Source organism: Ursus arctos, unplaced genomic scaffold, assembly GCF_023065955.2.
Source record: "Ursus arctos isolate Adak ecotype North America unplaced genomic scaffold, UrsArc2.0 scaffold_19, whole genome shotgun sequence".
NCBI classification, from domain to species: domain Eukaryota; kingdom Metazoa; phylum Chordata; class Mammalia; order Carnivora; family Ursidae; genus Ursus; species Ursus arctos.
Genome location: NW_026622863.1, coordinates 40,309,022 through 40,333,049, shown reverse-complemented (window position 1 = coordinate 40,333,049; position 24,028 = coordinate 40,309,022). Strand labels below are relative to the sequence as shown.

Genomic DNA, 24,028 nt, shown 5'->3' with positions numbered 1-24,028 from the left:
ACATAAGCCATCGCTGAGAAGTCCCAGCTTCCCAATGCTTATGTGTCTTTCGGAGAAAGAAAATTAATCCACATTTCCCCAAACCACATTTATTAGGTCACTGCTCTTCAAACACAGACACAAACAAAACCCCACATTATTCCGAAGTCTGAAAAGCAAACACATATTTTGAGGTTTTAGAGGAATTTATACAAAAATAGTTAAAATACAACATTTTTACCACCTGAAAACTAGCCACATGATCTCCAAAGAGGACATTTGTGAGTTTCTCGTAATTTTTCTAAGAAATAACAACCGTGGGCCAAGTTTTTAGAAGAAAACTATATTCTCTTAAAGAAAATGAAAATATTCTCAAAGGAAAAACTTAATTTAAGTCAAATCATACGCTTTTGTCGTGGAGCCTAATACACAGAGCTTTCCTGCAACAGGTGTTCGCCCTGCCACACGAACAGGGCGCCCCCTTGTGGTTTCTCTTGATCGAGAGCCCTGTGGCTAGAATTTGCGTGAGAAGGTTCTTTTCCCAAGGCTGAAGGATGGAGAGTGGAGGGGGCTGAAGGGAGGGGCGGTACCCAAGCCAGGAGCCAGGGATGGGGAGACCTGGGCGGGACGGTGGCTGAAAACACCCATCACAATCCCGGGGACCCAATCTCACTGTGGCCAAAGGCAAGGCTCCCTTGCAGGCCCTCCACTTCCCAAGGGTATCATCTTCACCCCCTCCTGTGACCCCACCCGCACAGGACACCCTTCCCACCCACCAAAGGCTCTTATGAGACACGCAAACCCGCGCGCCCTCTGCCAACCCCCGCCTGCTAGACCACCCCTGCCCCCCAGGAGCGGCCTGAGACGGGGCCCCTTCTGAATCGGGAAACTGGGGGCCAGTGGGAGGAAGGGGGAAGGTAGCCCTGCACCCCGCGCCCCTGCACGCAATCTGGGAGCCGGCCCGAGGCCGCGGGGCGCAGGGGCCCGGGAACGAAAGGCCGGCGTGGGGGTGGGAGGGACGGGGTCCGGGCAGGGCCCGGAAGGAAGGAGGCGGCCGGAGGAGGCACAGACGGTAAATAAATAGAAGCAGCTCCGCCGCGGGGCCGGCCCCTCGGACGGCAGCTCGGTGGCACTGGGGGAGGGGGCGGTGCGGAAGCACGGCAGCCGCGCTCCGGGACACGGAGCTCCGACACTGACCTAGTCACCCATCCCGCCCGGGCGCGCTCTCTCACACACGCACGCGCACACACGCACGCACGCGCTGCCCCACTGGGGCCCCCCCTTCCCCGCTCAGAGCTCGGTGACGTGCACGGCAGGTGAGGGAAGGGGGCCGGGCCTGAGGCGCCGCAGGTGGCAGCGGCGGCACAGCAGGTGGCCCTCCAGGGGGTAGCATCGGCGTCCGTCCTCCCCGCTCAGCTGCAGCCCGCAGTCCTAGGGAAGAACACAGCCCCGGTCCCCGAGTAAGCAAGGGGGCTCGGGAGGGCACCGGAGAGTAATGGGGTGGGGCGGATCTGTGGGCCCCCCCCCCCCCCCGTGCAGCTTGCAAAGGACTTTGGCTTTGATTGGGGGCGGGGGATCTGGAGCCCAGTATCGGTCACAGCCAACTGGAGATAACTCTTAGACTCCCAAAGGAAGCAGCCAGGAGGGGGTAGCAGGACATCAGCCTGGAATCTGCGGGGAGGGCTGGGCGGTCCACGGGGGGGGGGGGGGGGGGGCTCAACACAGAAATCTGATGGCTTTTAACAACGAACAACCGATTGGGGCACTGGGCTGGCTCAGTCGGTTGAGCCTCCCACTCTTGATTTTGGCTGAGGTCATGATCTCAGAGTGGTGAGATCGAGCCCCACATCCAGCATGGTGGAGTCTGCTTGTCCCTCTCCCTCTGCTCCTTTCCCTGCTCACTCTCTTTCTCTCTAAAATAAATAAAATCTTAAAAACAACAACAACCGGTTATGTCTCCCGGGGAGAGCAGATAACTAGAAAAGAGAAGCGGACCCACAGCTGAGCCGTAGAGGTTCCCACATGAAGCAGAAAGAGGAGGAAGACCTGAGCCAGAGGGATTTGAGGGGAAAACAAAAATTAGGAAAACCAAAAATGGATGGTCCTAAGGGGACAGTGAAGAGAGTCACGGACAGAGGGTCCACATGCAAAAAGCCACGGAGAGGTCAGGACAATGACCAGTGAGGACTGTCTCCCAGATCCCACCACACAGCGGTGACTGGTGACTGGGGGGGGAGGGGGAGTAGGTCAGACACCTGACCCCAGCACCTTAAGAGATGGAGGAGAAAAATCGGGAGACATCCAGTAAACAAGGAGTTGTGTTTTCTGTCCCGTACCTTACCACTTTCCCACTGCAGTATACCTTATAAGCGAATTGTCTCTGTTTAACAAGTTGTGTGATTCTTCTGGGACCTCAGTAAATGACTGGCAGGAAGCAGGAAGGGCAGCGTGGAGGGTGTGCTGTCAGGACTGGGGCAAGGCGAACTGCCCAGCTTCTTCCTTCCTCTGCCCCCAGCCCAAGGAGACCCCTTTGGTCACGCTCTGACCACATCCAGGGCTAACCTGCTTTCACACTTGTTCCTCAAAGGCCCTGAGACCAACACCTGCCCTGCTCCACACAAGTCATGTCCTGGGAATCTCCCTGTCCTGCCACCGGCCCCTGACCAGGCCCTGCTGTGAACCACCACGCATGAGAAGGAGCCGAGCAAGAGGGCCTGGAGACACCTGCTCCTAGCCAAGGGTCTCCCTGGGGACAGCAGTCCTGAGGCTCTGGCTGTGCACCACCTGAAGGCGCCCTTGTTGGTTGGTTATCAGCATCAACCTTCCCTGTGCTTAGCGGTCCCCAAGGGACATCACAGTCCTCAGGACAGCAGACACGGTGCCCTGTTATCGTCAGAGGGGACACCGTGGCCCTTTTGTTGGCCACGCCTGCTCCTGCTCATCCTTCCCTGGTCCCCCAGCAGGACTCCAGTTCCCACTGGGCCACCTGCCCCAACCAAGGCCACCTGGTTCCAAGCAGACCCTTGACTGCTGCTGAAAATTTCTCATGGCCACTCCCTCCTGCTTTTCACTGGAGCCCTAAACCCAAAGTGCTTTTCTCGGTTTTTCTCCTACCTCCATTCACTCATTCTTGGCTTCCCCGCATGGCTGCTTTGCCTCCATGCACCCCCTAAACGATGGTGTTCCTTGGGCTATCCTGAGCCTCTGCTCCTGACTTCACGGCTCTCCCTGGAAGACTTCATTCATTCCCCCGGCTTCACCTACATGCTCATGATCGGCCTCAGGCTTCCAGCCGTGAACAAAGACTGAATCTCCCAGCCTACCTTTAACAATGAGAAAACAGGTAAATGTTATGAAACACTGATTCTCAGACCCTGGACGACAGACAAGGCAGGTCAGTGATGTCTGAGGGAAGGGAGATTCGTGAGGTGAGCCCTACAAGTGCCCCAAGTTACTACCTGGAGAGACTGTCCAGGCTGCCCAAAGAGGGCCCATTGGTCTCCCTGCATTGAGAATTTGGGGAGGCCAAGGCAATGAGAAACCACAGGGCAGAGTATCAGAGAGGAGAGAGCTATGAGTGCCCACAACTCCTGAATTCCTACACCTGCAGCCAGAGTCTTTGAACCAAAGCATGTCTAAGCTGCCCCAAGGACATCTCCATCAGGTGTCCCCAGTGTCCCAAATGAGAGCATCTCTCCCTTCTACCTCTCACCCCCGCTCTCTGCTGGGGTCCTAATGAACACCCCAAATTGCCATGTCCAGTCATGGCCCAAGGCCAGTCCCTTTTAACTGCCTGACCATCACACAGCTCAGTGTCCTACCCTGAACCCAGAACCACAACATTGACTCCACCAGCCTCCTCAGGGAATCCCAGCCCCACTCCCTCTTCCTCTATTCATTCTCTGCAGGGCAAAGAGCACCCTTTCCAAAACGCTCATGCCATCGTGTCATCCTTCTCGATCATTCCCACCTCGGGGTAAGTCCACACGCCTCAGCTCGTATAGCCTTATGTCTCCAGCTCCTGCCAACTTCTCGTGACTCAAAACGACACAGTCACCTTCACGCCTACGCACATTCTGCTTCCGCTGCCTGGAAACGCCTTTCTTAGGGCCTCCTTGGATAGAGCATTCATTTTGCAAATCTTAGCTTGGGTGTCACTTTCTCCAGAAAGCCTCCCCTGACTCTCCGAGGCCTCCTGCGGACTCTGACAAGTCACCTTGGTAGCAATACCGACCCTATACAGATCCTGCCCAAGCACTTATCGCTGCCGTAAGAGTGGGGGCTATTTTTATTCTCCGTACATCCCCAGCACCCCACACGCTATAAATCCTAAGTAAATGTGTGACTGTGAGTGGGAAACGGGCTGAGAACATACGCTGGGGCGAAGGGAGAAGGCTCCCTGGGGAGGGCGGGGCGAATGGGGCAGAACCATAAAGGAGGAGGAAGGCCGACAGAACCCGAGCGAAAAGGAGCTCCCCGCGAAGGGGCGCTGCCCCAGCCACCAGCATCCCCGCGGGGGCCGGGCTCACCTCACAGTGGTAACACTCCACGTGGTAGTCTCTGTCCATGGACACCACACGGATGGTGGTCTCACAGCCCTGGAGGACGACACGGGGTTGCACCCCATCAGCACTCCGGCGTCGGAGGCGACCTGCGTGCGGTGCACACGCCTACACGACACGGTCTTGCCACGGCAGACGTGCGTTCGCGCCCACGTGAGCACGGACTCTGGCGCTTCCGTAGGCGGAAGAGGCGTCAGCGGGGGACACGTGCGCTGACGTCGTCCCACAGCTCCCCCCCCCCCCCCAACAGCGCGCATGCCCGGCCACGAGAGCCGTCACGTGGGCGTCAGTGTGCGTACACTCGTTCTTTTCCGTTCTTTGCAGTCACCTAAGACCGTTGCCAGGCCTGCTTCCCCAGGCACGCCAGCCTGGGACAGAACCAGCGATGCCGAGAGTGTTGCCCCACCCAAGGACGTCGCCCCACACCACCCGCACCGCTATCAGACCCGGGGGCGATCCTTCCGTTCACGTGCAGTGGAGCCCACGGCCACCATTTCTCCCTAACTCCTGCAGGGACTTGTGCCTGTGGGCACAGCACAACCCTCGGCCCTGAGGGATATGGGGCAGGAGCATCTGCTCACCCCTCCCAAGACCTAGGGCCAACCTGAGCAGAACCAGGCCGAGGCCGGGCTGGGCCAGGCACCTGATCACCTCCAAGTGAGTGCTTCCTACCTGTGCAGGGAGGATAGGACGGGCACAGGAGGCACATTTTGGTGCAAAAACCCTGGAGAAATAAAGGAAACCAGAAGTGACCAGCTGAGTGGCCAGAGGCCAAGGGCACCGAGGCAGACCCACCCACAGCAGCCCCTTGACATGGCCCAAACATCAGGACCCCTTTCCTTGTGTGGACACACTGGGCAGGATGCAGCCTCTATAGTGCCATCTTGGCCTTTTATCTGGCTCCCCGATTCACATCCACCCCATCACCTCCTCCAGGATGGCTTCAGGTTCTCTCTACCCTCTCCCTCATGCTCCCTGTGAGTTCCCTCTCCCCTAATGTCCGGGTTTGGGCCTCCCCTCGCTGAGACCCCTCCAAAGCCTGGCTCCACACTGAGTCCCAGGGATCTGTGCAGGGCACCCACACCATGCAAGGCAGTAGCACCGGACCAGAGCTCTGAGGGCTGGGCCTGGAGCCACAGCAGGGGAGAATGGATTGGCTGCTCACATGGATACCAGACAGGCAGGGAAAGGATGCCGCAGAGACCAAGCCCCCACCGGGGGCAGAAGAGGCCTAGCCCACCCCTGGAAGCAGAGAGACAGATGTGGGAGGGGCAGCCAGGAGAGTTCCCCACCCCCCTCCCCCAGGAGGAGGGGGAACATGAAGGCAAAGGCAGGGAGAGGAAAGAGACAGCAGGTGGCTAAATCATCCAAGAGAGGGCTCAAGGAAGAGATCCATGCCTTGCCCCAGCCACTAAGTGCACAAGGGGTCACTGGAAGTGGCAAGGCCAACAATGGAGAGAACACAGACAGGCAGGTTGGAAAACTGCTTCCGGGCAAGGCAGGAGAAATGGCGGGAGTCCCACCTGAGGCCCTCCAGCACTGGCTACTCACGTGTGATAGTCTCTGACACAGTAGATGTTGTTCTCCACATCCACAGTGAAGGGCACCCCGTCCAGGCACTCGTTGCACACTGAGCACCGGAAACAGCCTGGGTGGTAGGACTTTCCAAGGGCCTGCAGGATCTGGGGGTGGGAGGCACTGAAGGGTCAGTGCAGACGGAAGGCTCAGCATAGCCCCCAGAAGAGGCTCTGGCTCTGAGCCCTTGGCAGGTCTGCCATAGGTGAAAGGGTGGGTCCTAAGACCACCCGTTGCAGAGGGGCTCCAGGAGGCTGGGGGAGGTTCTCACCATCTCCATGATGAGGTGTCCGCACACGCTACACTTGTCAGCTGTTTGCTGGAACCCGGAGTACTGAGAGGGGACAGAGGATCCAGAATGTCATGTGACAAAGGGGCCCTTGCTGCCCAGCCAGCACCTGCCTCCTGGCCCCAGGTCTCCATGTGAAGCAGGAGGGTCGCCTCCCCTGCTCCCACCCTTGGCGCTAGCCGAGACCCAGCTCTGACTCACCAGGAAGTCCTCCTGGCAGTAGACTTTCTCACCCACGTTGTAGAACGCCTTCCCACGAAGTCGTCTGCCTGCAAGGATGGGGATCGAGAAGGGGGTCCTTGGGCCGCTGGAACCTGGGGATGGGGCCCCTGCTTCCATTTCTCAGGACTCTCCTCCAACAGATGAGAAGCAGATTACGGGCAAATTTTAACATTTCCCTTTAATATCAGATTATTACTGTTCTAACAAATATTTTTTAAAAATTAAACACATTGACAGATTGCTGTAAGAGGCTGTCAAAGCAAATATATGAAGGAGTGTTTTGCAATGTAAACTGCTGTTCTGGTTAATTTTTAAAAATACATTTGCTTCAGGGATGCCCGGGTGGTGCGGTTGGTGGACTCTTCATTTCGGCTTAGGTCATGATCTCAAGGTCATGAGATCAAGCCCCACATCAGGCTCTGTGCTCAGCGGAGTTTGCTTGAGATTCTCTCTGCCCTTTCCTCCCGGTCTCTGTCTCTGTCTCCATGTCTCTCTCTCTCAAATAAATAAATCTTTTTCAAAATGTTAAAAAAAATACATTCACTTCAGTGGAGCTCAGAGCAGACGTTTCAGAATGAATTGTCATAATCTGTGAATATCGGAAGTACAACTCTCACCAGGTAAGAAGGCCCTAGTGAAAGAGGTGTCCTTGTCGAAACAGGAGCCCCAGCAGACCTGGCACCGCCATTAGAGGCATCCCATCAGAGAAGGACCACAGCGCCTGACCAGGAACAGCAGGGAGCCTCCTCCCCCTGCTAAAGGGCACCTGCGAAAAGCCGTCAGCTGACACCAGACATCAGGGGCAACGTGAGATGCTTTTCCCCTGAGCATTCAGCATTGGACTAGAGGCCCAGGCAGTGCAATAAAGCAGGGGAAAAATGTAAAAAGTCGGAAAGTAAAAAGTAAAACTATCTTTAATCAGGGTGATATGATTGTGTTATGTAGAAAATCGTAAGAATCTACCCAAAAAAAAAAAAAAAAAAAAACCCTACTAGAACTAATAGAGTTCACCACGGTTGTAGGATAGGTGGTCAGAAGGCGAAAACCAAACATCTTTGCATATTCTGCATCCAAAAAACCCTGCAAGATACCGAAGGATACATTTAATAATAGCTGTGTGTCAGCCTCACTCTGCCACACCAGACTTGGCTGAGAGAAATTTCGAAAGACCTCCGTGAACAGAGCGATGTCCCGCCGCTGGAAGACAGCTCTCTGCTGGCGCTCTCACGTTTCTGCACATCTTACAGGCGACCGGCAGCGTTCATTCTGAATTCCCTCCCCGAGGACATGTGTGAAACACACTGCTTAGACAACGGAGATAGCTTATCGCCCTCTGACGTAGAAAGCAGGTTTGTCTGCTGGCCAGTATAATACAGACAACGTGTTCCTCAGAAACAAGGAGCAGAGAGCTTCGCTGACTGCCCATTTTAAAACACCAGGGTTCCCTAAGTTCAGGGTTCCCTAACCTTGACGTAGACCCACTGCATGTGCAACATCCACCCGGGACCTTCTGCATCACCCCTGTGGGCCTCGAGGCAGAATGATTTAAACGTGAAGCTCATCCTGCCTGCGGGGCTGTGAGCTGCGGCCCCAGGAGGCTCGTGTCTTCAGTCAGCATCGGCAAAACCACGGCAGATGAACATGTCGGCTTCCAAGTGGGGGAAGAGAATCTCAGTCCTTGACAATCCTCTCCGTGGCTTCAAATGTTCTGATATCAATTCTCCCCAAACTGATCTAGACGTTCAGGGCCACACAATTAAGATCCCAGCACTCTTATTTTTTTGTGGAAACTGACATGCCAATTCTCTTTTGTTTTTCTTCTTTCAAACCCTTGTGTTGAGGGCCCACTTCCATTTCTAAAATTTATATAAAAATACAAAGAACCTAGAATAGCCAAATAATCTTTCAAAAAGATCAACAATGCTGGAAGACTTACACTACCTATCTTAAGACTTCAAGTAATCTGGGGCACCTGGGTGGCTCAGTCATTAAGCGTCTGCCTTTGGCTCAGGTCATGATCCCAGCGTTCTGGGATCGAGCCCCGCATCGGGCTCCCTGCTCAGCGGGAAGCCTGCTTCTCCCTCTCCCATTCCCCCTGCTTGTGTTCCCTCTCTCGCTGCCTCTCTCTGTCAAATAAAATCTTTAAAAAAAAAAAAAAAAAGACTTCAAGTAATCAAGACAGTGTAACACTGGGGTAAAGAAAGACAAAAAGATCAGAACAGAGTGCAAAAATAGGCCCATAAATATTTCAAAAAAACACACAAGTGGGAAAGCAAAGTCTTTTCAGCACATGGTGCTGTGACAACTGGAGAAAAAAAATGAAATACAGAACAAAAATGAAATTCAATTCCTCACCTCACACTATACAAAAAAGTATATTATGAGGGGCGCCTGGTGGCTCAGTCAGGTAAGTGTCTGACTTCAGCTCAGGTCATGATCTCGGGGTCCTGAGGATGAGCCCCATGTTGGGCTCCCTGCTCAGCGGGAAGTCTGCTTGTCCCTCTCCCTCTGTCACATTCCCCCCCCACCCCGCTTGTGCTCTCTCTTGCACTTTCTTTTGCTCTCAAATGAATAAAAATATTTTTAAAAAAGTATAATATGAAGTGGGTTATCAACCTAAACATAAAAATGAGAAACCTAAGAGGCACCTGGCTGGCTCAGTCAGTGGAACATGTGACTTTTGATCTCTGGGTTGTGAGTTCAAGCCCCACGTTGGGTATAGAGATTACTAAAAAAAATAAGTAAACTTAAAAAAAATATAGATAGATAGATATAGATATCATTAAACATATTTTTAAATTATACTATAAGAAAATAGGGGTGGGATGCCTGGGAGGCTCAGTCGGTTAAGCATCTGCCTTCAGCTCAGGTCATGATCCCAGGGTCCTGGCTCCTTGCTCAGTGAGGAGCCTACTTCTCCCTCTGCCTGCTGCTCCCCCTGCTTGTGCTCTCTCCCTCTGACAAATGAATAAATAAAATCTAAGAGGGGAGGGGAGGGGAGGGGAGGGGAGGGGAGGGGAGGGAAGGGAAGGGAAGGGAGGCGCCTGGGTGGCTCAGTCATTAAGCATCTGCCTTCGGCTCAGGGTGTGATCCCAGGGTCCTGGGATCCAGCCCCGCATCAGGCTCCCTGCTCTGCTGGGAGCCTGCTTCTTCCGCTCCCACTCCCCCCTGTTTGTGTTCCCTCTCTCGCTGGCTGTCTCTCTCTCTGTCAAATAAATAAATAAAACCTTTAAGAGAGAAAGAGAGAGAGAGGGAGAGAAGAAAGAAAGAAAGAAAGAAAGAAAGAAAGAAAGAAAGAAGAAGAAAGAAAGAAAGAAAGAAAGAAAGAAAGAAAGAAAGAAAGAAAAAGAAAAGAAAAGAATAGAAAAGAAAAAAGAGAAGAGAGAAGAAAGAAGAAAGAGAGCCAGGGAGAGAGAGAGGGAGGGAGGGAGGGAGGGAGGAAGGGGGGAGGAGGGAGGGAGGAAGGAGGAAGACAATAGGGGCGCCTGGGTGGCTCAGTTGGTTAAGTGTCAGACTCTTGATCTCAGCTCAGGTCTTGACCTCAGGGTCATGAGTTCAAGCCCCACACTGGGCTCTATGCTGGGCTTGGAGCCTACTTAAAAAAAAGAAAAATACTATGAGAAAATATTCACAAAACATACATCTGAAAAGAACTTGTACTCAGAATATATATATTCTTACAACTAAATAATAAAAGACTTACAGTAACTCTCAATTCAAAAGCTGAGCCAAAGACCTGAAGAGATTCCATAGAAGAAGATGTTAATGGCCAAGAAGCAGACAAAAAGCAGCTCAACCTTACTAGTCATCAGGGAAATGCAAATTAAAACCGCAAGATACCATTTCACATCCATTAGAATGGCTAAAATTAAAAAGATGGAAATACCAATTGTTGGCAAACATGCAGAATAACCCAACTCTCTAACATTTCTAGTGGGAGTATGAAAATGGCACAACCCCTTTGGAAAAGTTTGGCAGTCTCTCATGAAGTTAAACATACACTTAGCCTATGACCCAGAAATTCCACTCCTTGGAATTTACCCGAGAGAGAAATGAAAACATTTGTCCACAAATGACCTGTACGAGGTTGTTCACAGCACAATCTATCAGTGTGTGACCATACCACAAGTTGTGGTATATTCATACAAGAAAATCCTATTCAGCGATAAAAAGGAGCGAGCTACTAATATGTGGATTAGGGGAGCCTAGCTGGCAACTCTTGATCTCAGGGTTGTAAGTTTGAGCCCCACACTGGGTGTAGAGATTACTTTAAAATAAAATCTTTAGGGGTGCCTGGGTGCCTCAGTCGTTAAGCGTCTGCCTTCAGTTCAGGTCATGATCCAGGGTCCTGGGACTGAGCCCCTCATTGAGCAGGGATCCTGCTTCTCCCTCTCCCTCTGCCTGCTGCTCCCCCTACTTGTGCTCTCTCTGTCAAAGAAATAAATAAAATCTTTAAAAATATATAAATAAAATCTTTTAAAAAAGACACAGGGATTTAAGAAAAATAACGTTTAGCCAAAAAAAAAAAATCAGCCACAAAATATTATATAATCTATGACTTCATTTATATGAAGTTCTAGAAGAGACAAAAGTAATCTATGGTGGTAGAAATCAGAACACTGATTGGGCAGGTGTGATGGGAAACACTGGGCATCAACTAAAAAGGGGCAAGATTAGAGTTTCTAGGGTGTTTAAATTTTTCTGTATCCTTGTTATGGGTGTGAGATGTATAAACACATGTATCCGAAGTCTCTGAACTACATACTTAAGATGGGTTTGCGGCACCATCTGTAAATTGAACTCAGTTACACACGAAAAGCAAAGATCAACCTGAAAAATCTTGTGCCACAGTAAAGAAGTGCTCAAAGACCGATGGAGACTTGCCAAAAGGACACAGAGACCAACTCGAAGGGACCTCGTCAGGCCAAATTTGTGCATCAAAAAGATTATAAGGACTGTATTGCAAAACATGGTATGAATAAAAGTCCATGAGTAAAAATACTCATAAAAGAAAAACAATTTTGCTCCCTATTCAAGTTTAAAACTTTCCTTACTCAAGTTTTAAAATACTTGCTGGGGAAATCCCCCGCCACACAGACCTCACCCAATTCCCACAGACAGACCTCCACAATCAAAAATGCTAAAAACATGTGAAGAAACAAGGTATCATGACCAAGAGTGAGGAGAAACAATAAACAATTGAAGTAGGACTTCAAAGACATCAGATATTGGGATTATTAGATACAGAATACGAGTATTTAATATGCTTACAAAATAAAAACAGATGTCCGAACCCTGAGACTACAAAGACTTCTTGGATGTTAAAAGCAATAACTGAAAACAAACAAAGATAAATTGGACTTCACTAGGAATTTCTCTTCATCAGAAGACATCATTAAGAAGGTAATGAACCAAGAATAGGTTAGGAAAAGAATTTACGACACATATATCCACGGCAGAACTCGGCATCCAAGATGCATACAGAACTCCTACAAATCAATAAAAGTCAAACAACCCAATTTAGAAATGGGCAAAAGACTTCAACAGTCATTTTACAAACACAGGCATACAAATGGCCAACAGACTTAAAAAGGTATATGAGTCTTCACTACTCATCAGAGAAATTCCCATTAACATCTCACTAATATACCACACCACCCCCACTGGAACGGCTGAAGACTGACAATGCTACATGCTGGCGGGATTGAAGAAAAACCGGAATTCTAATACATTGCCAATGGGATAATAAATTGCTTCATCTACTATGGTAAACTGCTTAGCAACATATATTAAAGAGACGTCAGGAACCGGAAACTCTATTGCTAAAAAATAAGTATAGGAAGGCCTGGCTGGCTCAGTCAGTAGAGCACAGACTCTTGATCTTAGGGTTGTGAGTTCGAGCCCCATGCTGGGTGTAGATATAGCTTAAAAATGGAAAGAAAGGAAAGAAGGGGAAAAAAGGAAGGAAGGAAGGAAGGAAGGAAGGAAGGAAGGAAGGAAGGAAGGAAGGAAGGAAGGAAGGGAGAGAGGGGGGAGGGAGGGAAGGAGGAAGGAAGGAAAAGTATAGAGATTCGTCCATGGACATAGACACAATACTCACAACAGTTTTATTTCTAATCACCAAATTATGGAAACAGCTTAAAAGTCATCTACTGACGACTGGAAGGGGCATAAGGTAATCTTCTGGGGTGACAGAAATGTTCTACACCTTGATCTGAATGGTGATTACATGCGCACATAGACAGGCACAAATGTATCAAGCTGTAATACACTCGAGATTAGTGTGTTTTACATTCTTCATGTATTTTCAATCTTGATAAAAAGCAAGACACTATCAAAAATGTTGAGGCAGATTTGAAAAAAGGACTAAAGAGAACTTCTAGAAATAAAAGAAAAAAAATCCAGTCAATGAAATGAAAAAATGAAAGAGTTCAAAAGGAGATTAAACACAGCTGAAGAGAAAAAATGAGTGATCTGGATTCTAGCTTCTGGAAGACAGATCTGAGGAAATTAAACAGAACAGGAGACAGAGAAATGGATAATATGAGTAAGAGATTAAGAGGCAGAATACAGGGTGCCTGGTGGCTCAGTCCGTTAAGTGTCTATCTTCAGCTCAGGTCATGATTCCAGGGTACTAGGATGGAGCCCTGCCTCTCCCTCTCCCTCTGCTCCCCCTCATGCTCTCCCTAATAAATAAATAAAACCTTTTTTTTAAAAAAGGCACAATAGAATGAGAAAGTCTAATATTCCTAATTTGAATTCTGGAAATAAATAATAGAGAGAATGGGAGAGAAGCAATTTTTGAAAATGAAATCGCTGAGATCTTCCCCATTGATAAAAGACCTGAATCTTCAGGGGCTCCTGGGTGGCTCAGTCAGTTAAGCCTCTGCCTTCGCCTCAGGTCATAATCTCAGGGTCCTGGGATCGAGCCCCAAGTCAGGCTCCCTGCTCAGTGAGGAGTCTGCTTCTCCCTCTCCTTCTGCTGCTCTCTCTCTGTCCACCTCCCCCACTCGTGCCCCAAATACATACATACATACATACATACATACATACATACATACGTACCTGAATCTTCAGATCTGGAAGTCAAAATGAATCCCAAATAGGAAAAATAAAAGAAAACCCACACTTACACACATCAAACTATAAAAGAACACTTTAAATTATCAGTACTTTTTTTCTAATTGATATGTGAAAGTATTTTAAATATTCTGGAAAATAATCCTTGGAAGGTATACATGTTTCACCACGTGCTTCATGGTGCCTTTTAATGAACAGGGTATTTAATTCTGATTTGGTCAAATTTGTTAATCCCTTCCTTTATATTTGGTTCTTTTTCTATGAAAAAACAAAACAAAACTTCCTTACCAGAAGACTGGTAAAGATATGCTTCTATATTTATTCTTAAAATTGTCAAGTTTTTCTTTATACATTTAAGTCTTTGACCCACCTGGATTTGATCTGATTTTTCATATGGATAACCAACTTTCCCAAAACCATCTACAATGCCATCTATATCACCTATCAAGTGTTCACACAGACATGGGTCTGTTTCTGGACTCTCCATTCAGTTCCACTAGTCTCTCTAGCCCTGCACCAATACCATATGAAATTAATCAGTGTAACTATACAATACATATTGACACCTGATAGTGGAAGTTCCCCCGACTTGCTCTTTTTCAAAATCATCTTGACTATTCTTAGCCTTTTTGGTCTTCTATTCCTAGTTTGCTAAGGATTCTCATCATGAATCAATGTTGAATTTTACCAATTGCTTTTTCTATACCTATTGAGATGACATTTCATTTTTCTCCCTTAATTAATTAACGAGGTGAATTACATTAATGAACTTTTTTTAAGTAGGCTCCACACCCAATGTGGGACTTGAACTCATAACCCTGAGATCAAGAGTCACATGCTTGGGGTGCCTGAGTGGTTCAGTTGATTAGGCGTCTGCCTTCAGCTCAGGTCATAATCCCAGGGTCCTGGTATCAAGCCCCGCATTGGGCTCCCTGCTCCGCAGGGGAGTCTGCTTCTCCCTCCCCCTCCCCTTGCTCATGCTCTTTCTCGCTTGCTCTCTCAAATAATTAAATATTTTTTTTAAAAAAGCATCACATGCTCTATCGACTGAGCCAGCCAGGCGCTCCTACATTAATGAATTTTTTCATGTGAACCCACCCTAGTATTCTTCAAATAAACTCGGACATAATGTATTATCTTGATTATACACTTGTAAATTCAATTCTGGAGGAAAAAAGAGAGGAATAAATAAATAGTACCAAAAAAATTTTCCCCCCGAACTGAGGGGGCAAATCTCCAGTCTAATAGGGCTCTGTGTGTGCCCAGCACAACCACAATGGTTAAAAGCCTATACCAAACGTAAATAAAATATCCTAAATAAGGAGTACCACTGTGTTATAGCTACGTAAATGGTGCCACCTGGAACTGTGCAGTACACGGCCATCTTCAGAGGCCATTATAGCCAGGATTTATGCAACAGGACAGTCCTCCTCCAAGAGCTCCCCAAAGGAAAACCGGGATCACACACACACAAACGTGAATCAGGGTGGCATCGGAATGTCGCAGCAACGGTGGCTGCTGGAAGATAAAACCATTACTTCAAAATGCTGACTGAGGGGTGCCTGGCTGGCTTAGTCCTTGGGGAGTATGACTCTTGGTCTCAGGGTTGCAGGTTCAAGCCCCATGTTGGATGTAGAGATTACTTAAAAATAAAATTAAAAAACAAACAATGCTGAGTGAAAATTGTTTCAAATTTGGAAATCTATTCCCAAACTATAAAGTATGATGGTAGAACACAGGCATTTTAGACATAGCAGAATTCAGAACGCTGACCTCCCACGTGCCCTTTCTTAGATAACGATAGCAAAATGTTGTAGGCAATGCTTCACAGCCTTGTTTCCTTCCTTCTCCTCCAAGTCGTTCAGTATCTAACCTTACCTCAGACAACCTGGTTCAATCTAGGGAAACCTGGAATCCACTCCCATTATCCATGGATGGGCTTGATGAGCATAAAGACAACTCCTCTTCCCTTATTATGGGATCATCCAGAGACTCAGGCGAGTCAGTCAGTCAATCATAGTCCTCCCCACCACCCAAGAAATTGGCTCAGGAATGGATGTGTGAGATGCTCTGGTCAATGACATACAAGGAGATACCTGCTAGGTGCTTTCTGGAAAAGAAGTTTCCAAAAACGTGACCAGAAGAGAGGCCCCCTCTTCCTCTAGACTAGTGGGGTGCCAAAGGAAGTCTCAAGCTGCCTCAGACATTTCACCACCATAAGAGAAGTTGCCCTAAGGAAAAAGCCAAACCCAACAGAAACCCAGCCAAACTACTCATAGGGCCTGAGCCGCTAGATCAATCCCAACCTGAAACCAGCCCTATTGAGCCAAAAAATATTCTTTGAGTTTAAGCCTCCTCATCAGCTTCTCCATCATCCCCAGCTAAAAGCTTCCAGGAAACAGTGGAGTCAACGCAGGGGGTCTACACGGGAAGACACAGAATGGGCACTCCACAGGGGTCCAGAGAGCAACCAACTCAGATTGAGAAGCCTCCGCTGGAAACTCAGTGGGATGCCTTATATAATGGAGCCTGGGGAGGGGGGAGTGAAGATACGATGAAACAAGCCAATACGAGGGGAAAAAAGGTTAAAAAAGAGAAAAACTCCAGGAAAAGCAAAAGACTATTGGGCGGGGGGAAGGGATGTAATCACAGTATAATCCTTGGCTCTGCAGTGAATTTTTGAACAGTCAAAGCAACATAAACCAGGTTTACTGACTTAACCACAATTGATGATGGGAAGACGCTGAGAAAATGGAAGGAAGAGAAACGGGCAGTGTAAGAACCTGTTCCTTGTCCGTCATAGCAAAAGTCAGTCTAAAACTAACACATCCCTGCTTGCGCTAAATACATACAAACATATATACATACATACATACATACAATCTTAAAAAAAGAAAAGAAAAAAAACACAGCAGTGTACGCTTGTTACAGATATGGAACTGTCTACTAGATTCTAGAAATTGTTTAAAAAAAATACCAAGTGGTTGCCTCTGGGGAACTGGGACCAGGAGTGGAAAGATGAGTAGTTTTTTGCTCTTGCAAAAATAGCTTCTCAGGACTGACTTAACACTGCATGTATTCCACTTCTATAAAATAAAATATTGAAATGCTTAGTGTAAATAAACAAAAGATATTCGCTTAGAGGCAAAGCCTGAAGGAACAGTAGTGGAAGTAAGAGCACAGATTTATGAGGTTGGTTGGATAATAGCTACTTCTTCTTTTTAGAACTTTGTTCAGGGGCGCCTGGGTGGCACAGCGGTTAAGTGTCTGCCTTTGGCTCAGGGCGTGATCCCGGCGTTATGGGATCGAGCCCCACATCAGGCTCTTCCGCTATGAGCCTGCTTCTTCCTCTCCCGCTCCCCCTGCTTGTGTTCCCTCTCTCACTGGCTGTCTCTATCTCTGTCGAATAAATAAATAAAAATCTTTAAAAAAAATAAAAAACTACAAAAAAAAAAAAAAAAGAACTTTGTCCAGGGTAAATTTTAACATTTATAGTTAATACTGTGTGTAAGATTGGGGGGAAAAATACATTGCAGGGAAAAGAAATATCAGCCTCACACCCAGGAGACATCAGTAGCCTGCACAGGACGGAGGCCCAAAGCCGAGGCTCCCCAGGGTCAGCCTCTCCCTGTGGCCAGCAAAAGGCTCTCCTCCATGGTTCCACACCTCCCTCCCTGCAGCCCAGCAGATCTCCCAGGGGCCTGGGCCTCCCAAAGAGGCCAGGTCTGCAAGGAAAGGGGCTACAACTCAGTCTCCTCCACACTCCACCTGGGCCAGAGCTGGGTAGTCCATCTGCTTGGGACTTGAGTACAAGGGGGTCCGTGGTGCAAGAGGGCAAGGAAGGGGTCACCTACCACAGGAGTCACAGGTGAAGCAATCCGTGTGATACAGGCTCCCCATTGCCTGGCATGCCTGCCTTGCTCCGTAGATGCCAAGCCCACACTTGATGCAAATGCCTATGGGAGGGAGACAGGAGAGAGCCGAGGTTAGCACCATGACTGTCCTGATGCCGCCCGACCTTGGGCGAATGAACTTCCCAAGGCGACTGTCACTCAGTCACTAATGGCTAATGTGGGAACCATAAGGGTATCCTGGGGTTTGTGCCTGTGGTTGGTTGAAGATTCAAAGACGTAAGCAGAGAAGCTGGCCCAGAGTCAGGGCTCGCCAACACTGTCCTTGCATCAAAATATTAATGACATGCCAGGCGCCTGGGTGGCTCAGTCAGTTAAGTGCCTGACTCTTGGTTTTCGCTCAGGTCGTGATGTCAGGGTGGTGAGATCAAGCCCCACGTCAGGCTCCATGCTCAACAGAGTCTCCTTGAGATTCTCTCTCCCTCTGCTCCAGCCCCTGTGCTCATGCTCTTTCTCTCTCTCAGTAAATAATTTTTAAAATTTATTAATGACATGTTTTTTTATAAACATATTTTATTTATTTGAGAGAGAGGGAGAGAGGGAGCACAAGCGGGGAGGGGGGAGTGGGGCAGAGGGAGAGAGAGAAGCAAACTCCCCGCTGAGCGGGGAGCCTGATGTGGGGCTCAAACCCAGCACCACGGGTTCATGACCTGAGCCGAAGGCAGATGCTCAACCAACTGAGCCACCCAGGCGCCCCTATTAATGATGTGTTTATAACAGAAAGTCATTCACCACTGACCTGTTCTTGGATGGACAGGAAATCCTTTCTGCTATCTCTGAGCCAGAAAGAATAAAGAAACAAAGAAAGGAAAGGAAACAAAGAAAGAAAGAAAGAAAGAAAGAAAGAAAGAAAGAAAGAAAGCGAGCTGAGGCTTCCCAGCCATGCTTTCCTCATCTGTAGCAGGTGAATCTATTCTCTTGTTTAACCAGCACGTCAACATTGCTAGGCTGCCACATGCCCCACAGTTTAGGTGCCAGCGATTCTGCCATGCACCAAGTCCCCAGCCTCGAGGAGCCTCTGCACCCATGGAGGGGACAGATGGTAACAGGTAAATAAGTCTTACGGAGGAAAATAAGGCTGACTAAGTATCTATCTGAGTGTGTGAGTTTTAAACAGGATGACGAAGGAGAAGGCCCCGGGGGGCAGGGTGACGTTTGAGCTAAGGTCTAGAAGAAATCAAGGAGGAAGGGGCCAGGCAGGCATCTGGGATTACTGGGTGGAATCCGGGGCCACCCCTAGCAGCACAGTGCCCAGCAGGCAGGGAAGGGGAGGTAAGGAAAAGGGTGACTAGCAATGCCAGGGACCCAGAACGTGGGCGGCCAGCCCAGAAGCCCCCTTCAGCTACCCAGGGTCTCCCATACCCCCCAGGGCATGAAAATGGGCTCCACTGGCCCTTTAGACTCTAAGTCTGCTGGCTGCTCCAGGACATGCTGCTCTCACATTCCCCCTCCTGCTTTCTCCCAGATCTCTCGTTAGCCTTTAACCACGGCTGAGCCTCTCCCCCCATCGGTGCCACCCAAGTCAGAAGAGCTCAGCGCACACTCAGCCCTCTCCTGACTGTGCAGACCTCCGGGCTTCCCATCTAATCCTGCTACAGAGGTCGATCAGCTCCTCTTTTTCCGTGTCCAGGATCTGACCCACACTTAGCTTTCTGGTTCTTCCCCCATCCCAGCCCTAGTGGGAGCTCCCTGCACAACCTGGGCCTCCCATGCCTCGGCCTCCCCAGGGGAAGGAGGGCCAGCTCAGATGCCCTCAAAACCAGGCAGGCACACAAAGGTGGCCGATGGGGACCCAGGTGAATGGAGAACAAACAGAGCCTCGACTGTGGATGGCGACTGGGTGGGAACACAGGCCCACAGTTACTAGAGTCAACATTTTCAAAAGAAGCTAGAAATCTAGATTTGTGTGTGAAATCTTTCCATGCTGAAATGAATTACTACCTTAAATGTCTTGAAAATGCAGACACCAAACACACCAGGCCTGCAGGTCTCCCGTGCAGCTGTTCCCGGGCTCCCCAGTGTCCCACCCACAGCAACACCTCACCGCTGTCGAGGGCTCCGGGCGCTCTGCCCCAGCCCAGCCCGCTCTCCTGAGTCACAGATCCACCTCCCAGCTGGCCCAGACCACTGCAGGTCCGGAAGAGAGCTCTGGATTCCCCACTCAGGAAACAGCCCTGGCACATAGCTCAGTTTCAGGGAGCACCCAAGTCTACTGTCTCTTTGTCACCTCCAACTCTGAATCTCAGCTCCTCTGTTCCCTAATTTCCACTTCATTCCCTCCCCTCACTCCCATTGGCCTGATTCAACGTCATCAATTCCCATCCCGAAGGCCATTTCAAGAGTATCCTCAAGGCCTGGCCCCCAACAGTCCATCCCGCAAACTGCTGCTAGCTCATCTTTCTAAAGGGAAAATGACCCACTGCCTCCCCTTACTCTTATCCGTCAACTCTGAACACCTAACCTTGTCACTTTCCTAAGTTACCAGGATCCTCGGTGAAGAGTGAAAGTCAGTAGCCCGTGGGAAGCAGGACGGGAGGCGGGGCAAGAGGAGAGGCTATGACTTTGTATGATTGATTTTTGCTTCCGTTTGCTTTTTTTCCCTAAATATGTGCTGGCATCACTTTAATAAAAAGATACTGAAGAAAGAGAACCAGGAGCATGGAGTCCACACAAAATTCAGGGAGGACAGCATTCTGGAGAGAGGGGACTCCAACAGTGAGACCAGACCACCGAGGCCTGGCAAACACCAGCAGGGCTGGGGCGTCACCAGCGTCCTGGCTCAGTCCTGCGAGGGGAGACAGACAGCTGAGGGGAGACTGCAGGCGGGAGAGCGAAGGCAATGCCAAGCAGACGCTGGGATGGGAAGAGGTGAGCATGCCAGCGAGACTTTGCGGCCATACAAGTGTACGTTTGCTTTTTCCTTGCCTTTTTCCTTTTTTCTTTTCTTTTCTTTTCTTTTCTTTTCTTTTCTTTTCTTTTCTTTTCTTTTCTTTTTAACGGAAGACCATTGTACATACTTACAACCAAACAAAAAGGGCCAGTGGAAAGAGGAAAGCCGAAGATGGAGGAGGCGGGGGTTGGAGGTGATGTGACTGTGGTCCTCAGATCTGGACGTGGACTTGACACCCTGAGAGTAACAGGCAGCCTGCGACTGCTGACTTCAATTTTCTCAGCGAAGTCGAAAGCAAGGGCAGGAGCCAGAGGGCCAGGAAGATTGATGAGGGAATAAAAGGGGAAAAGGACCAAGGCTCAGGGCGAGGGGTGGTGCCCAGAAGATCACAGGGGTTCAAGACCATAACCCCACCCCCCGGTAAAGCAGCAAAAAAGGGTGCTGTTGTAGCACTGACTCAGAGTCAGGGGTCTGCAGGCAGAGGGGATTAGAGGAATCGAGTTCGAGTAAGACCTGGTGGCAGTCAGAACTGAAGACTGCCTAAGTGAACCAAAAACAGGGTGTGGCCCTGGGGGGAGGTGGCTCCAGAGAAGGGAGGGAGGTCACTAAAGTTAGAGGTTCTGGGAAAAAAAAAAAAGTTCTGGAAGCCTGAGGCTGTTGGCTGGCTAAGGGTGGCAGAACTTGGTGAGGAGAGATGGGAATGTTCCAAAGATGTCAATGAACAGAGAGAGGGACCAGGAGGTCAGGGCCAAGGAGAAGGGCGGATGGCACAGAGAGGAAGAAACACACTGAGGGTGTGGAATATCAGACATCCCTTTGAGCTCATGCTACCTGCAGACTTCCTTTTGCAGAACTATGCAGTATTCAAGCTGAACTGTATGAAACTGCCACTTTTTATAGCTCCAAAAACTCAAATATCAGCACTAAGTTATCAGCAATTCAAGCAGATCGTTGCCCATATTTTTATAAATTAGGAAAATAATCTGGCTTCTCTTGGGGGGAAAAAGATCTACCACCCCTTGCCTCCCACTCCTCAGTGGCTCCCATGGGCGATTTAGAGAGGTCGACCCATCAGCTTCAGCCCTGCACTCTCCCACTACCTGCTTGGGTCTGGCCACCTCCGCTTCGCACAAAGACCCATGAGCAGCTGCGGAGGCTCACAGAACCCACCCGGCCCCGGGCCCTGCAGTGCACGGAACAGGAGACCAGCAGTCCCGCCGGGAGAGAGCATGGGAGTCGTTCTCTTCAGAAGACCACCGCAGCTTCGGCTCCTGGCTCCTGCCCGTCATGAGAGGCAACGGCTTCCTAACCCATCTCTGCACTTTCAGGCCACCCCACGGCAGCCGCAAGACGGACCAAACCACACATTCTCATCCCAACGCTCCCAGATGAGCCTGAAACCCTTCCCGGCGAGCACCGCCTGCAAAGGCAGACGACCCTGTGGCCCAGACACTCCCTTGAACACCTGAGCCCTGCCAGGCGGCAACCCTGGGCGCGGAGTGGAACAATGCACATCCTTACTTGCCTCCCTGGGCCCACATTCTTCCTTCTGCCTGGAATGCCCCCATCTAGCTTGTCACATAGAGCCTCCTCCTCCCTCAAGATCCAGTTCAGGGCGGTCCTGAGCTGCTGGCTGCAATGAATGCACGAAAGATACAAACCCCGGGACAGCCTCCGTCCTGCTGGGCAGGATGGCCGCTCCCGCCCCCATCCCCTCAAAGCCAGGTGCCTCCGCCTTCCTGCGTATTTATCAGCACGGGAGGAAGGGACCTCACGCCTGAGAGTCCTACGAGTTATCCAAAGACCTAGGGATGGGGAGGCCATGGTCAGACTGGGAAATGAAGGCTGTCAGAGACTGGTGGACTTGCAAATGCTGCGAAGCAGGATTCCCTTTGGAAACAGCCCAGATACGCAGCACAAAAGCCTAGAGTGAGGACAGCCCAGTAACACCGGCTTGGCCCCCTTACACCTCAGGGTGGGCTTCCCCTTCCTCACACACTCTGGCCCCCGTCACTGTCATTACCAAAGCTTCGGGTCAGGAGGGTCCGGTGGTACCTGGCCCACGCCACCTCCCTGCTCCTGTCCACTCCCCACACTGCTGGGAGTTACGGGAACACCAGCACGGCGGGGTCCTACACTGCCGGGGTGACCGCCCGATCACAAAGCACAGTGTAGATGGACAGAGGCAGGCGCTAAGGATGAAGAAGAAATGATCCGAAAACGGCTTTTGCCGCCTGCTGACATGACTTACTCTTCAAGTTAAGTGAGTTTATCAACTCACTTTGCCAGAACCCCTTCCTCGGCCGGAGGCTCACAGGCGGAGTCGCTGCTCCAAATCAAGCTCGGACCCTGCGGGTCGCACTCACACCCCCTCTGCCCAGCCCCACGAGACACACGCTTTTCTCCGCCGGGCCCACCCAGACGGCGGCTGGGGGCTCGCGCCGCGCGCGGAGGGCCGCGCGGCCGAGCTCGCTCACCGAAGTAGTCCCGCGCCGTGCGCGCCTCCAGCGCCCGCTCCAGCTCCCGAGTCAGCGCCTCCAGCCGCCGCTCCGCCGCGCTCGGTCCGCCCTCTCGGCCCGCGGGCAGCTGCAGCGAAGGCAGAGGGAAGGGGGCCGGCCCCGCAGGCTCCGGGGAGCGAGCCGGCGTGGGGCCGGCGCCCGGCAGGAGCAGGTCGGCGTAGGCGCCAGCCGAGCCGCGAGAGCCGAGACTGGACACGCTGGAGCGGGCGCTGCCCACCGACGGCGGCCCGGGGCCGGGGCGCGGGTCCGAGCGGCCGGAGCGCGGGCTGCCGTGGCGCTGGTCGTAGCCCAGGCTGATGCCGCTGGAGCGGGCGCTGCCGCTGCCGCCGCCGCCGCCGTCAGAGCCCGCCAGGCTGGCCCGCGGGCTGCCCGCAGGCTGCGCACTGAGCTCGGGGGCCGCCGCGCGCCGCGGGCCTCGCTCCCCACGGCTCAGTCCGTCCGCGCCGGCCTCGGGGCCGCCGCCGCCGCCGCCCTTCCCTCTGCGGCCCAGCGCCTGCGCCGCCTCGTCTCCCGGCCCGGGCCGCGGCCCCCGCCGACCCCGGCCTGGAGAGTCGCCGCCCGGCTCCGGCTCCCGCAGGGCCAGCCCGGCCAGGAGCAGGGCCGCCTCGTCCGCGGCCGCCCGGGAGCGCTGCATGGCCCGGCCCGCCGGCCCCGGCGCGTCACCTCCGCCTCCGCTTCCCGCCGCCGCTCCGGCCGCGCCGCCGCATCGTCCGCCCCAAGCCCGGAGCCCGCCCCGGGACCCCTGGGCGCGGGGCGGGGCGGGGCCGGCGCCGGGCCGGGGTCGCTCCGCCGGCCACGCGCGGTCCGGGGGCCGCGGCGCTCCGCTGAGTGGCGCGCGCGGCGGAGGAATGCGCGCTCCGAGGCGCCGGGCCGCGCCCCCTCCTCCCGGCGGCCGCGCGGGGGGCGGAGGGACTCCTTTGTGGGGGCAGGAATGCGAGGAAGGAGACGGCGCTGCGGCCTCTGGAATGTGGGGGGAGTGGCGGCGGCGGCGGAGCGGCGGT

The 24,028-nt window shown here is 51.5% G+C and overlaps 1 protein-coding gene across 2 annotated transcripts; it reads right to left on the bottom strand.

Moving 5' to 3' along the window:
* Window positions 1–73: 73 nt before the first annotated feature.
* WTIP (WT1 interacting protein) lies at window positions 74–23,822 on the bottom strand. 2 transcript variants are annotated; one of them, XM_026484321.4, is made up of 8 exons: window positions 22,986–23,815; window positions 17,562–17,663; window positions 6,607–6,674; window positions 6,388–6,450; window positions 6,093–6,223; window positions 5,214–5,265; window positions 4,509–4,577; window positions 74–1,410 (listed from the first exon to the last, which is right to left on the bottom strand). In XM_026484321.4, the coding sequence occupies exons 1-8, from the start codon at window positions 23,659–23,661 to the stop codon at window positions 1,270–1,272; spliced, it is 1,302 nt and encodes a 433-aa protein (XP_026340106.2). In that variant the 5' UTR covers window positions 23,662–23,815; the 3' UTR covers window positions 74–1,269. The 2 variants fall into 2 exon arrangements, 1 of the variants encoding a protein (XP_026340106.2); XR_008960138.1 differs by having other exon boundaries at window positions 1,366–1,410; window positions 6,093–6,239; window positions 22,986–23,822.
* Between the last annotated feature and the right edge of the window lie 206 nt (window positions 23,823–24,028).

Coding starts and splice junctions, on each gene's coding strand:
- WTIP (XM_026484321.4), bottom strand. CDS start 23,661: ATGCAGCGCTCCCGGGCGGCCGCGGACGAGGCGGCCCTGCTCCTGGCC. Junction 17,664..22,985: donor CACGGCGCGGGACTACTTCG/GTGAGCGAGCTC, acceptor TCCCTCCCATAG/GCATTTGCATCAAGTGTGGG. Junction 4,578..5,213: donor GTCCTATCCTCCCTGCACAG/GTAGGAAGCACT, acceptor GTCGTCCTCCAG/GGCTGTGAGACCACCATCCG.